Source organism: Salvelinus fontinalis, chromosome 10 (genome assembly GCF_029448725.1).
Source record: "Salvelinus fontinalis isolate EN_2023a chromosome 10, ASM2944872v1, whole genome shotgun sequence".
Taxonomy (NCBI): domain Eukaryota; kingdom Metazoa; phylum Chordata; class Actinopteri; order Salmoniformes; family Salmonidae; genus Salvelinus; species Salvelinus fontinalis.
Window position 1 is genome coordinate 25,076,020 of NC_074674.1, and position 15,202 is coordinate 25,091,221.

The window sequence follows — 15,202 nt, forward strand, 5'->3', positions numbered from 1 at the left end:
TATGTTTTCAGTACCTTTGATTCAGTCTCGGTAAGTGTCCATGTGTTGTAAATATCTCTCCCTATTTCACCGATCCAGAGGAGCGGGTAGCTGCACTTTTCGTCTTCTCCTCTTTCCTTCAGAGTACCCGTGAACATTGGCTCCACATGCTGTTTGTACCTACGCCATGCATCGGGTAAGTTTGTAGACTCCCAGTCCATTCGAGGTGAAGGAACTCCAGAAAAATCCATCTTGTAAGACCTTTTTCTCTGACACCATGTCTTGTTTTGCACGCTTTGTACAAAATAATAAAATGCAGTACTACAGGATATTTCTTAACGTAGCTCTTTATTAGCTAGCTATAACTTGCATGTTCACGTATCTCAACCATGATCAACTGACCATGACCTAACCACCTGGGTGGTCTTAACCAATCATAGCACAGTATGATACGGCGGTAAAATGCATCCAATTATAATTCAGTATGTTTACACATATGAATATTACAGGACCAGCATTTGAAAAGATGATATGACACATTTGGTGGAATACTGCATTGCAAAAGAGAGAGAATACATTCCCGAAGTCTCACACTGACATACAGTAGGTAACTCAGTAGTGGTTGGCCAGCAATACCAAATATTGAGTCATACAGTATTGGACAGTGTCCAGGGTCAATATGGTTTCGGTCATAATCTGTCAGCATATGACAGGTGCTCAGTAGATCAGACCATTCATTTATATCGTCATACATTTTCAATTCTGAAAGACTATTAGCCTACAGTAAAGAGCCTCGGAGGTAACGTGTATAAAATGTGTCCACCAATAACAGCTATGTGATAAGTAAACAAGAACAACAGATACAATAATTTGAAGAAAGAAAAAAGCTCAATGGCTAGGCGTAATTTAATAACAGTTTGTTGTTGCCCTTTCAGGCTAAGAAGTCTCCCTCCTAAAGAAAGAAAAGCTATTTCTAGTCAGGGCAACCATTTCCAATATTTCGGTAGAATTTATCTTACAGGTGAAGGGAACCTGCTTTTGACCTGGTCCCTCACTTCTCCCCCTCCTAGTTGATGATGTACGTTGGGGTATCAGTAACTTGTCCATCATGGGGATAACTATGTCATGACACCTCTACTGAGTGGTTAGGGCTGGTTAGTGTGGGGGACAGAGGCCTGACGTGCACAAAGGATATGTTCCCACTGTCCTTCACCCCCATCAACTCTGTTGTAGTCTCAACCCCACATTGGTCCGCACATCCCATGATGCATTGCTGCTGCCTGGGAGACACCGGGGCATCACCTTTGTTGTGTCCATTTTCAATGGAGCTGATTGGTGCAGTGTCTGACTGTGGTGGTGACCATTGGCAGGAGTCAGAGTAAGCTTCTTTCCCAGCTCTATGGGTCTCTATGGGGGTCCGAGTGGGGCTGAGTTTGGGGCCGGGCTCCAGGGAATAACTGTTCCCCATGGTGCCACATGAGCTGTCCACCATGCTGATGCGAGTAGAGGCACGTGTGATACTGCTGCTGCTACCCAGCCCTCTGCCACACCCTCCCCCAGCTCCATGCCCCTCCCGGTGCCCCAGCATGTGCTTGTGCAGGATCCTGCGGAAGGTGTGGCGGAACTCCCGGATGCGGTATGCGTAGATGATGGGGTTGACCACGGAATTGGCGTGGGACAGGATGATGGCGATGTTCATCACCCAGATGTGCGGGCGCCCACAGTCCTGGCAGAACAGGTTGAAGCAGTTGATGATGTGAAGAGGCAACCAGCAGAGGGCGAACAGCCCCACGATGATGGCCAGAGACTTGGCTGCGTGGACCTCCTTCTGCAGGGTGGAGCGGGACGATGTGGACGATGAGCATGCCCCAGGGGCGTGCATGTGAACCAGCTTCAGGTCCATCAGTCTCAGCTGGTGCCGCGCCGCCATGAAGATGCGGGCGTAGATGACCAGCATGGCCAGCAGGGGCACCAGCACACAACCGAAGAAGTTGAAGTAGACCATGTATTCCAGGGTGACCACACCCTCGAACAGGCACTCTGTCATGCCTTCGGGGCACGAGCTGCTGTTGGTGCTATTGACACCCCTGTTCCAGCCCAGCATGGGCGTGAGGCCGATGCCCACAGAGAGAACCCAGCACACTGCGATGATGCCCTTTGCCCTCCCGGACGTCACAAGACTGTTATACCTAGAGGATCACGTGAAAACATGAGAGGAATTCAGATAGGCATTTTATATTGTTACATGACACAGAAATACTCCCAGGATGATAGGGCTCCTCTATTCAAGTCCAGACATTCCCAGTAACACTCAATAAGAAAGCAAGTTCACCTTTCCTGGACCCAACCAATGACTTTTACTTCCTTTAATCAAAGAGCTTAGAGAACGTATGGGACAGGCTTCAGAGGGTAAAAAGCCTTTATTCCGAGAACATATTAGTATTTGCATATATAGCAGTAAGCTCTTGGAAAATGAGTCCATTGTTTGGGAGACTCGACCAGTCCTGCCATACTAGGACATGGAGCAGTGGATATCAGGTCACGCACTACATGTAGATTTAAGAAAGCATTTCCTACCTGTATTGTGATTTAGGGAACATTGCACAAAAGCTTATCTATAGTCTGATGTAACCCTTCTTGGCGTTGCTTTGTTTCTGCATCAGACATTAGACAAATGGAAATCATTGTGTCATGAACAATGTATCAGGCTATATTAACGCGTTTTGCTGTCTGTATTCTTCCATTGGTCATGTCTAAACCAGAGATCATAATGTACACCAGGGTGGAAGTCAGAGGGCGGCACCACAGGCACATGACCCTGTTGTTTGTGGTTATCGGGGTGTGTTTGGAGTCCAGGGGGGATTTAGGCCTCTTTGACTGAGACCTCTGTGGACCAGGGTGGCGACAAGTTTATTAAGCCCCCTTGGATCTATGGTCATTGGCACCAAAGCTCCGGCTGAAATGAAAGCTCATTCATATCCACACACACACACACACACTGGCTGGGCCCTTTTGCAATAAACACCTGCTTTAGGACTTTTGCATGAAAGCAATGCCTTCCCACGGGAGAATCAAAATTGCAATTGCGACTGTGACCAAACAGTGACTTTGATTACCTACACATTTGTAGTATGAAGCATTAATGCGTGTCTTAATATTTCACTCTAGTAAAGAAAAGGGATTTGCAAGTTGAACTATTTGGTTGTTGCCAAGTTGCTTGCAGGTTGAGTTGTTTGATTATAGTCTGATGGAAACAGGTTTGTGTAGGTTGCTTTCTAAGGGTTATATTTTCGGATGGCCGTTAAGGCGGCGCTAGTGTCAAAAGTACGTTAGCTTGCAAATTCGTAATGTAAAAACTGGCGCACTGGCATTTTCCAGACCTAACCTCAGGTTCGGGAATTTATCTGTCTTATATCAGCTTAGATGAGCTGGTTGGAAATATTTGAGGTGTGTCCTTAAAAACATGATCCAAAGTTCTAATTTCAGGCAGCGCTGGTAGGGATATTTAAGACCAACCAAAAACTATTTTTAGAAGTAACGCAGTTGGTTATGACATTAATTTTGAGAGCGGAAACACAGCCTATCCAGCCGTGACGCATACTGTCCATATTCGCGTCGAACAAGAGTAGACTAATGTGCCTTTGATGCATGTATACTTTGTATTTAGTTAAAATGCCCAATGCAATCGCGAAGTACTCAATACTGTCGATAAAGGGTTTGGCTCATGAGACCGCTTGGAAATACGTCTTAATCACCAAATATGTATTAAAATATCAGGTTTGAGAGGAGTAAAACAGTGAGCTGACATTCCCTTTTTATCTATGCATTGTAGGCAGGCCCACATTATTTTAGCCATGCAGGTCCCGTTTTGGATGTGCGTAAAAACCTCCATAGTCTGCGTTGTTTTAGTATTATATGCCCACAGGGGGAAATTATGGTGTACGGTAAGTGTGACATAGCCTATTTAAAACAAGTTGTTGTTTTGTTTTGTTTCAAATAGGAAATAACCCTTAACAAATGTTCAAAGTTACATATTTGTCCCTTATGCAAGCTTGAGTGCCTTATTAACCAAACATTATATAGCGTCCTAATAAACTAGCTATCTCGATTTTTATTGCAAGCAATTTGTTGCAGTTAATGTTGCTAATGACTAGTGTTGAGCAGATAGCATTTTCTACCTGTCATCACACCCTGATGGAGTACTGGAAAACAGAAAAATAACACCGCTCTCTCACTCGCTAAAGCAAAGAGTGTCAGAAGCACTCTTGACAGGCTCTTCCGGCAGCGCAAATGGAGACAATTCAGGCGGAGGTTTGAGTTTGACAGATCCTAATCTGCTACACAGTCACGGACAAGTATAGAATAGAAGAGGCACATGGGACATTTCACATACAACACATTATAAAAGATCATTAGACATAACTAATAAAGACAACAAATAATTGTCAAAATTATGAACTCATCTAACACTACTTGACATCCACAAAAATATTGTTTATTCCAGTTATTGTTATGTATAAACAATCTCCATTTGCTATTAAAGGCAAGACTATAAATGTACATTGAATTGTAAAGAAATTAAAACACGTTCCTACATTCTTTGGGGAAACTGACTATCGATTGGAGAGGGATGACAATGCTCTGTGTCCACCCCGTCACACTGACAGAGAGACTACGTGAGCTGATGCACGTTTCTGCTAAGGTGATCCAGGGCTGTTTAAGGTGAGAACACTGGCCTTTCTATCGATACGGTGCCTGGGTCTGCCCCCTCACCGCTCTCCCTTGGTGTTGATTTATCAGGATGATAACGATCAAAGCCTTTAGTCCTTTTAGTCCTTCCAACAGCACACAAACACTAACCCAATGAAGCCTGTGGAGACATTTACCTCTGTCTGCCCTGCGGTGGGGAGATGAACCCTAATCGAATAACCTCACTATAATTCAATGTGTTTTGATACACAAAAGCATTTTGTTGTGCGTCACTTCGATCACAGCCAAGATCTAACGGCCAGAGGATCTGCCTTTGGTGTTCTGCAAATAAAACATCGTATTAAACATGGATGATACCTGTTTAAGTTTCATTGTTGCTTTCTAGAAAAAGACCAGGAACAGTGTCACCACCATCCTCAGTCCCCCCTCCAATCCCCTCCCTCTCCTGCCCTGCTAAGATCACCTGAGGGGGCTCTTGATGGCGATGTAGCGGTCCACAGCGATGGCCAGCAGGCTGAAGATGGAGCTCTGGGTGAGCACCAGTACGAAGCAGGCGATGAACAGGCAGCCGTGGAAGTTGGCACAGAAGCCCGTGCTGATGGTGATGGCGAAGGGGATGGCCAGCAAGCCCACAGCGATATCTGCCACCGCCAGGGACACAACGAAGTAGTTGGTGATGCTCTGCAAGGTGCTGTTGAGGCACACGGCCCAGCAGACCAGCATGTTACCGGTCACGGCCAGAAAGGCTATGACCAGCTCCAGGGCGATGTAGACGAGGGAGGCATTGTTCAGCATGGTGGGGCTGGGGTCACGTTGAAGGTCACAGCCAGAGTCTGAGTCAGGTAGCAGGGAAGGGGCTTCCTCGTCTCTACACGCATCGCTACACGTGCAGACACTCTCCCGCCAACAGCTAGCCACACACACACACACACACACACACACACACACACACAGGTGAGGTGCTATTGCAGTGCTGCCAGGGACTATCCTTTCAGTGATTAGCAGGCCCCACCACCACTAACCACTTCCTGTTTATCCACCCGACGCCCAGGAAATGGTGCCACTGCCAACCACAGAGCAAAGGATGAAGTGAGTTGAGATTCACTCTAATGTATTGTCACTCTACAGAAGGTTATTTGGTTCTCTTCTTCTTCCACTTCTTCTGTCCAATCGTGCTTTCTGTTGCTAACCTCACCAACCTCCTCAGTGGCTGGACACTGGGAGGGGGCGGAGTGTTGCCGTGGCCAGCCCACTGTCACATGAAGATCAGTGTCCTGTGGAGACAGAAAGAGAGAGAGGAGAGAGAGAGCGAGAAAACAATCTCATTACAAGTCCCTGTACAAACAGGCTGCAGGTTAACCCACACACCCCAGGCCACGACAGCAATCTGTCTTCCAAAGCCAGCAGCTCTGTCTTCCAAAATACAGATTTTTATTTTAGAACAGCTTCCCTCCCCAAAAAGATCACACATCATCAGACCCTGTCACACCTTATTTTCTATTCTCCAAGATTTAGGCCCAAGAGCATATCTGTATGAATTATAGCGACACAGCTAGTTTCCATAGTAATCATTAACATGGCTGTGCTTGTTCTATTCAAGGTGTGGTCGTCTTCTCCAAAGCATTTACTATAGTCAGTCAGGTTATTCTAAATCTAAAGCAATTGTTGGCATTTGGTAGCCTGGCTACCAAATGCCAACAAGTGTTGGGCCAGTAACGGAAAGGTTGCTGGATCGAATCCCCAAGGTAAAAATATGTCATTCTGCCCCTGAGCAAGGCAGTTAACCCACTGTTCCTCTATGTCGATGAAGGGTTGGGTTAAATGCAGAAGACACATTTCAGTTGAATGCGTTCAGTTGTACAACTGACGAAGTATCCCTCTTTCCTTCCTGTTGCCAGTACAAACCCCTAAACAAGGAGAGATTTAAATGTGGGCTAGTTTAATGAGTTCCACAGGACAGTGCCAGTTATTACTATGTATCAGCCTCACTTTAATATTGTCACGGCTGTTGAATGAAGAGGACCAAGGTGCAGCGTGGTGAGCGTACATATTCCTTTTTTATTGGAAATGCTGACAAAAACAATAAACAATACAAAACAAACCGTGAAGCTTAAGGCTATGTGCCACAAACAAAGTAAACTTCCCATAAAGACAGGGGGGAAAAGGGCTACCTAAGTATGGTTCTCAATCAGAGACAACGATAGACAGCTGTCCCTGATTGAGAACCCTACCCGGCCAAAACATAGAAATACAAATAATATAACATAGAATACCCACCTCAAATCACACCCTGACCAAACCAAATAGAGACATAAAAATTATCTCTACGGTCAGGGCATGACAAATATCCTTTATACAAACCTTGATGATTGAGGTCAGGAAAATTGTACAATATTTCAAAAGAACAGTTTTGAACGAACATACACTTCTGGATCTGTATTAATGGATATTACCACTTGAATGTTCAGCATGATGACAGAACAGTAGACAGAGGGAAGCTATGACGCGGTATGAGAGGAAGCATTTCTAATGTGAAAACACTGCTGTTCCCTTACTGATAATATGCAGGGGTCTGTTTTTTTTCTTCTGTTTATAGTAAGTACGTAGCTCGTTGCTATCAGGCCCTCTTGGCTACCCTCTTGAATATCTTCTTGGCTATCAACCCTCTTGGGAACCCTCTTGGCTATAAAGTTCAGACAAAGATTAGACAGCTCGTTCCCCTGGAACCCATTGAACTCTGTGTTGGCAGCCATGTCTGAGAACGTGGCAGAGCGAGAAAAAAAATAATACGTGCCTTTAATCAGAGTGAATGCTCTTTAATCCTGGCCCAAAGGGTCAAAGGGGCCATTTCTTACACTTTACCCCCTCCCTCACCCTGCAACCCCCTGTGCCCCTCTGGAGTGATATAAGGACAGTGGAATCTAGGGAGAGGGGGGCAAAGGGTCGTAATAAGGGTGCTGGTCTGGGAAAGAATTCCTCAAGAGTAAGTTAGTGGGCAGACAGACAGGCAGATCATGGAAGCTGATAAATGGAAGCTGACATTTCCACAACCTGTTTTTTCAACTACAATGACACATCATAACATGGGCTCTTCCTTCTGAAGTGTACTGAGGGCAATTAGTGGGATTTGAAGGCAAAGTGCATGTCCTATAGACACTGAGTGTACAAAACATTAGGAACGCCTTCTTAATATTGAGTTGCACCCCCTTTTGCCCTCAGAACAGCCTCAATTCGCCGGGGCAGGACTCTACAAGGTGCCGAAACCATTCCAAAGGGATGCTGGCCCATGATGACTCCAATGCTTCCTACAGTTGTGTCAAGTTGGTTGGATATCATTTGGGTGGGGGACCATTCTTGATACACACGGGAAACTGTTGAGCGTGGGTTAAACCCAGCAGTGTAGCAGTGTTGCAATTCTTGACACAAACCGGTGCGCCTGGCACCTACTACCATACCCCGTTCAAAGGCACTTAAATATTTGTCTTGCCCATTAACGCTCTGAATGACACACACACACAATCCATGTCTTAACTGTCTGAAGGCTTAAAAATATTTTTTAACCTGTCTCCCCCCCCTTCATCTACACTGATTGAGGTTCATAGATAAGGGATCATAGATTTCACTTGGATTCACCTGGTCAGAGCAGGTGTGCATAATGGAAAGAGCAGGTGTGCATAATGTTTTATTTAGGCAACATGACAGACAAATATCCACATCCACTATATATACAAAAATATGTGGCCGCCACTTCAAATGAGTGGATTCGGCTAATTCAGCCACACACATTGCTAACAGGTGTATAAATCGAGCATACAACCATGCAATCTCCATAGACAAACATTGACAGTAAAAATGCCTTACTGAAGAGCTCAGCGACCTTCAACGTGGCACCGTCATAGGATGCCACCTTTCCAACAAGTCAGTTTGTCAAATGTCTGCCCTGCTAGAGCTGCCCCGGTCAACTGTAAGAGCAGTTATTGTAAAGAAACATCTAGGAGCAACAACGGTTCAGCTCCAAAGTAGTAGGCCACACAAGCTCACAGAATGGGACGCTGAGTGCTGAAGTGCATAGCGCATAAAAATCGTGGAGTTCCAAACTGCCTCTGGAAGCAATGTCAACACAAGAACTGTTCGTCAGGAGCGTCATGAAACAGGTTTCCATGGACAAGCAGCCGCACACAAGCCTAAGATCACCATGCGCAATGCAAAGCGTCGGCTGGAGTGGTGTAAGCCGCCATTGGACTCTGGAGCAGTGGAAACACGTTCTCTGCAGTGATGAATCACGCTTCACCATCTGGCAGTCTGACGGACGAATCTGGGTTTGGTGGATGCCAGGAGAACGCTACCTGCCCCAATGCATAGTGCCAACTGTAAAGTTTGGTGGAGGAGGAATAATGGTCTAGGGCTGTTTTTCATGGTTCGTGCTATGCCCCCTAGTTCCAGTGAAGGGAAATCTTAATACTACAGCATACAATTACATTCTAGACGATTCTGTGCTTCCAACTTTGTGGCAACAGTTTGGGGAAGGCTCTTTCTTGTTTCAGAATGACAATGTCCCTGTTCACAAAGCGAGGTCTATACAGAAATGGTTTGTCGAGATCGGTCTGGAAGAATTTGACTGGCCTGCACAGAGCCTTGATCTCAACCCCCTCGAACACCTTTGGGATGAATTGGAACGCCGACTGTTAGCCAGATCTAATCGCCCAACATCCATGCCCGACCTCACTAATGCCCTTGTGACTGAATGGAACCAAGTCCCCACAGCAATGTTCCAACATCTAGTGGAAAGCCTTCTCAGAAAAGTGGAGGCTGTTATAGCAGCAAAGGGGTGACCAACTCGATATTAATAACCATGATTTTGGAATGAGATGTTCGACAAGCAGGTGACCACATACTCTTGGTCCAGTCGTGTATTTAGGTGACATGATAATAGAGTCAAAAGTTTGTACACACCTATTCATTCAAGGGTTTTTCTTTATTTTTACAATTTTCTACATTGCAGAATAATAGTGAAGACATTAAAAACTATGAACTAACACATATGGAATCATGTAGCAACCAAAAGTGTTTAGCAAATCATGCCTTGATGACAGCTTTTCAGACTCTTGGCATTCTCTCAACCAGCCTCATGAGATAGTCACCTGGAGTGCATTTCAATTAACAGGTGCGCCTTGTTAAAATGTAATTTGTGTAATTTCTTTCATTCTTAATGTGTTTGAGCCAATCAGTTGTGTTGTGACAAGGTAGGGGTGGTATATAGAAGACAGGTAAAATACCATATAATCTATATAATGGCAAGAACAGCTCAAATAAACAAAGAGAAATGACAGTCCATCATTACTTTAAGACAAGAATGTCAGTCAATCCGGAAAATGTCAAGAACTTTTAAAGTGTCTTCAAGTGCAGTCGCAAAAACCATCAAGCGCTAGGATGAAACTGGCTCTCATGAGGACTGCCACAGGAAAGGAAGACCCAGAGTTACCTCTGCTGCAGAGGATAAGTTCATTAGAGTTACCAGCCTCAGAAATTGCAGCACAAATAAAGCATTCACAGAGTTCACAGACACATCTCAACTTCAACTGTTCAGAGGAAACTGCGTGAATCAGGCCTGTTCGAATTGCTACAAAGAAACTACTACTAAAGGACACCAATAATAAGAAGAGACTTGCTTGGGCCAAGAAACATGACCAATGAACAAATCTGTCCTTTGGTCTGATGAGTCCAACTTTTGAGTTTTTGTTTCCAACCACTGTGTCTTTGTGGTGAGATGCAGAGTAGGTGAACGGATGATCTCCGCATGTATGGTTCCCACCATGAAGCATGGAGGAGGAAATATAATGGTGTGGGGGTGCTTTTCTGGTGACACTGTCTGTGATTTATTTAGAATTCATGGCACACTTAACCAACATGGCTACCACAGCATTCTGCAGCGATACAATCTTGTTTGTGCTTAGTAGGACTATCATTTCTTTTTTTTAACAGGACAATGACCCAACACACATCCAGGCTGTGTAAGGGCTATTTGACCAAGAAGGAGAATGATGGAGTGCTGCATCAGATGACCTGGCCTCCGCAATCACCCGACCTCAACCCAATTAAGATGGTTTGGGATGAGTTGGACCGCAGCCAACAAGTGCTCAGCATAAGTGGGAACTTCTTCAATTCTGTTGGAAAAGCATTCCAGGTGAAGCTGGTTGAGAGAATGCCATGAGTGTGCAAAGCTGTCATCAAGGTAAAGGGTGGCTACTTTGAAGAATCTCAAATATAAAATATAGAACACTTTTTTTGGTTAATACATGATTCCAAACTTTTGACTGGTACGAAATGGGTGATAGACATCCACAAATGAATACATACCATACGAAATGTAACATATCATACTAAATGGAGTGTCACAGATTTACATACAAAATAATAAGAAATGCTCGGAGACCAGGTTGCCACTGGCCTTACCTAACCTCAGAGGCAGGAATAAGCTACGTGCCTGGCTTCACGTGGATCATTAATGTGTTATATGATAAAGGTGGTGCAGGAATTTAAATGGGGCTGCTTTTTTTCAGTTTGTTTGCTTGTACACTATGGCTGTCCCCATAGGAGATCCCTTTTTGACCCTCTGTGTAAAGTATTTTTTTAACCTGAAACCCAAAAGGGTTCTACCTGAAATCAAAAAGGGTTCTTCAAAGGGTTCTCCTTTGGGGACAGCCAAAGAACCCTTTTAGGTACTACATAGCACCTTTTTTCTAAGACTGCAAATAGGTGTACTGTAATTTATGAGTCAGTGTACAATGTATAGTGTGTAAATTGGCATTAATGTGCGTGTGTGTGTGTGTGTGTGTGTGGATGTGTACCCGCGCGCATTGAAGGATGTGATAAGCTTCCCACATCCTTTGGAAGGACTGTATTGCAGACCTGTCAATCAAAGGACCAGTTGTGGAGAGGACCAACACAGTGAAAATGAATTACAGAAATGTTGCTGTTGGCCATACCACTATGTGAATTGCTGATGTAAGGAGAATTAGGGCGTGACTACATATTTGTCCTGAAATACAGACACAAACTACGTCAGGGTAATTTACGGTTGGTGTAACATTGATGGTAATTTATAGTTGGTGTAACAGTGAGGGTAATTGATGGTTGTTGTAACTGAGAGCTTGCCGTGGAATAGGTCTTTGAGGTTGTAATCTAGAGTCGAGACTACATAGCCCAAAACAAGCGACCAATCAGCATCTGCATTATAGCCAGGTGATGCAGATGATATTCATTCTCAGGGGACAAAAATTCAATATGTTTACATAATAAACATATTTCTATATTGATAGATAGCAGGGTCGGGGTCAACTCCAATTTCAGCTCAGTCAATTCAGGAAGACTGCAGGGTAGGTTTGTTGATCATGTTAGTATACTATAGGTAGTAATTGAGTTATGAAGCTTATTGTAGCTCTATTTCCTTTCAGTTTCAATTTTGTTGACTAATTTAATGAGGGAACAAGTAAATTAAATCACCAAAACTATTGTGTCTAACCTGAAATAAATGGACACAAAAAGAAACTCGAACATTTCACAATTTAGACAATTATATTTCACCTTAATTAAATTAAGAGCCACTTTGAGATTTGGGACATTTGAATCCTTTTTGACCAATAGTTATTCCGATTACCCTTTATGATTAACCATACAGTGAAAGTAAAAAAATTAAATAATACTTGCCTTTTTGTCTTATCAAGACATACACTGACGCAAATGCACAACATATGTTCAAGCCTTCTCTCCATAGGCTACACGCGTATTCATAGTATTTACATAATCCATGCTTCTTCAAAATTTGAAAGTTTGTCTATAGGAAAATATGACTGTAAATTATATAGATGTTCCGCCTGTTGGAGAGGTTTCGGTCTTGATGCACTCAGAAGCTAGAACAGGAAAACGCGGTTGCATGCTCTGATCAATGCGCCGTTCTGAAGACTTGCAATACATCACTTTCTTACAGGTCGTCAAGAGGAGGAGGGATTTAGGCAGCTCAGCTATGTGTGTGTGACGTAACTATTGGTCTGTTATAATTGTACATTTACTTCAGAATAGCTGTACCTGGACCAGTTTCGATGATGAGCAGATTACATTGATACATGTTGAAGTTTATCGTGGCTGAAAAGCATTGCGGTTGGGATAAACGTCAATCCCCAAAGTGACATCAAGAATCCACAGAAATTCTACCGATCTGTTGCTAAAATTAGACCATGGTAAAATCTATCCATTGTTACTGTACAACCAGCATATGACCACTAATCTATCTAATAGTACAAACCTGGCATATGGCCACTAATCTATCCCTTTACTGTGGCAGGGGTAATCTATAACAGTTGTGGGGGTACCAGCTCACTGAGGACTAGAGATCACTCAATGTATCTATTTTTTTAATTTGTCACGCTTCGTAAACAACAGGTGTAGACTAACAGTGAAATGTTTACTTATGGGCCTTTCCCAACAATGCAGAGAAAACAATTTAAATAATAGAAAAAGAATAACACACAATTAGCAACGACAATTTGGCTATATACACGTTGGTTGCAGACTTGGTGCAACAGTACAGGTAATCCCTCGTTTATCGCGGGGGTTACGTTCCGAAAATGACCCGCGATAAGTGAAATCCGCGAAATAGAAAACTTTTTTTTTTTTTTACAATTAGCAACTATTACATGTATACAAATACAGTGACTCACGTGTAGGCCGTTTCACTGCTCTTCAGAGCGTTTCGTCGACATTATGGGTTTAGGAGATGTTCGAAATTACAAGATAATTTGGCCAACTTAATGTAAATTTGCCAAGCTGTTTTATGTACGTACACATAACTGCACGAGACGACAAAATGATAGCACAATTCGTAGCATGTTTTGATACAAGAAGCGGGAGTGAGTTTTTAGCGAATCAGAATGCAGAGCACAATGCACCAAAAAAAAAAATAATTGCATTATGAAAATCCGCGAAATAGCGAATCCGCGATAAGTGAACCGCGAAGTGGCGAGGGATCACTGTACTGCTTGCGGTGTGGTAGCAGCTGGAGTCTTTGACAATTTCTAGGGCCTTCCTCTAACACTGCCTGTTATAGAGGTCCTGGATGGCAAGGAGTTTGGCCTCTGTGATGTGCTGGGCAGTACGCACTACCCTCTGCAGTGCCTTGCGGTCAGATGCCAAGACAAGCGCTGATGCAGCCGGTCAGAATCCTCTCAATGGTGCAACTGTAGAACTTTTTGAGGATCTGAGGGCCCATGCTGAATCTTTTCAGTCTCCTGAGGGGGAAGAGGTGTTGTCATGCCCTCTTTACGGCTGTGTTGGTGTGTGTGTGTGGACCATGATCATTCCTTTGTGGTGTGGACACAGAGGAACTTGAAGCTCTCGACCTGCTCCACTGCAGCCCTGTCGATGTGGGTGGGGGTGTGCTCGGCCCTCCGTTTCCTGTAGTCCACGATCAGCTCCTTAGTCTTGCTGATGTTGAGGGAGAGATTGTTGTCCTAGCACCACACTGCCAAGTCTCTGACCTCCTCCGTGTAAGCTGTCTCATCGTTGTCGGTGATCAGGGCTACCACCGTCGTGTCATCTGCAAACTTAATGATGGTTTTGGAGTCGTGCACGGCCACGCAGTCGGGGGTGAACAGGGAGTACAGGAAGGGACTAAGCACGTACCCCTGAAGGGCCCCCGTGTTGAGGGTCAGAGTGGCAGATGTGTTGTTGCCTACCCCCACCACCTGGGGGCGGCCCATCCAGGATCCAGTTGCAGAGGGAGGTGTTTAATCCCAGGGTCCTTACCTTAGTGATGAGCTTGGAGGACACTGTAGTGTTGAACGCTGAGCTGAATGCAATGCTGTTCATTGACTACAGCTATGCAAATTGGAGTGGGTCCAGGGTGTTTGGGATGAAGATGTGAGCCATGACCAGACTTTCAAAGCATTTCATGGGTACAGATGTAGTCATTTAGACAGGTTACCTTGGCGTTCTTGGGCACAGGGGCTATGGTGGTCTCAGTGGCGTGTATTCATGGGTGCCAAGGGAAGCCATGCTTCCCCAAAACATTAACCAAGACATTAAAAAAAATATATATAAAATTTGTCTTTCGTCTCTCTGTGTTTTCATAATTTTCCTTTAATTCACAAGAGACTATATCTCATCGGAGAAAGCATCCGAGCAAGCGAAACAGCACCCCTCTGTCTTTGTATGTGTAGGCCATCTATCTGATACTGTCTGGTCAAAGAGAGTATGACGTTGTTGCCACCCATAGCATTGACTGCAAGGGAAGCCAGCGATCATTTTGCCTCCCTTGATAAAAAAAGTATAAAAGAATAGCCAATCAGTGTTGAGCTAAACTGAGTGAGCTCAACTGTGAATGGTCCTGGTGCACCAAAGGAAATGTTAAGGGAAGCCAGTTTGGATTTGGCTTCTCTCCTATCACATCGCATCAAGAGAAATACGTAATTAACAGAAACAACTTCAATTGTTGCATCTCATTGTGTTGCTGTCCTCT

The 15,202-nt window shown here is 44.2% G+C and overlaps 1 protein-coding gene across 1 annotated transcript; it reads right to left on the bottom strand.

The window, feature by feature from the left end:
- Positions 1-308: 308 nt before the first annotated feature.
- LOC129863866 (adenosine receptor A2b-like) lies at positions 309-5,706 on the bottom strand. Its single transcript, XM_055936212.1, has 2 exons — positions 5,153-5,706; positions 309-2,168 (listed from the first exon to the last, which is right to left on the bottom strand). Exons 1-2 carry the CDS (start codon positions 5,482-5,484, stop codon positions 1,103-1,105), a joined length of 1,398 nt encoding a protein of 465 aa, XP_055792187.1. The 5' UTR covers positions 5,485-5,706; the 3' UTR covers positions 309-1,102.
- Between the last annotated feature and the right edge of the window lie 9,496 nt (positions 5,707-15,202).

What these genes read in the sequence shown, in the direction of transcription:
- LOC129863866 (XM_055936212.1), bottom strand. Translation starts at nt 5,484, where the DNA reads ATGCTGAACAATGCCTCCCTCGTCTACATCGCCCTGGAGCTGGTCATA. An exon ending in GCCATCAAGAGCCCCCTCAG is followed by an intron (nt 2,169 to 5,152) that starts GTGATCTTAGCA and finishes GTGATCCTCTAG; the next exon opens with GTATAACAGTCTTGTGACGT.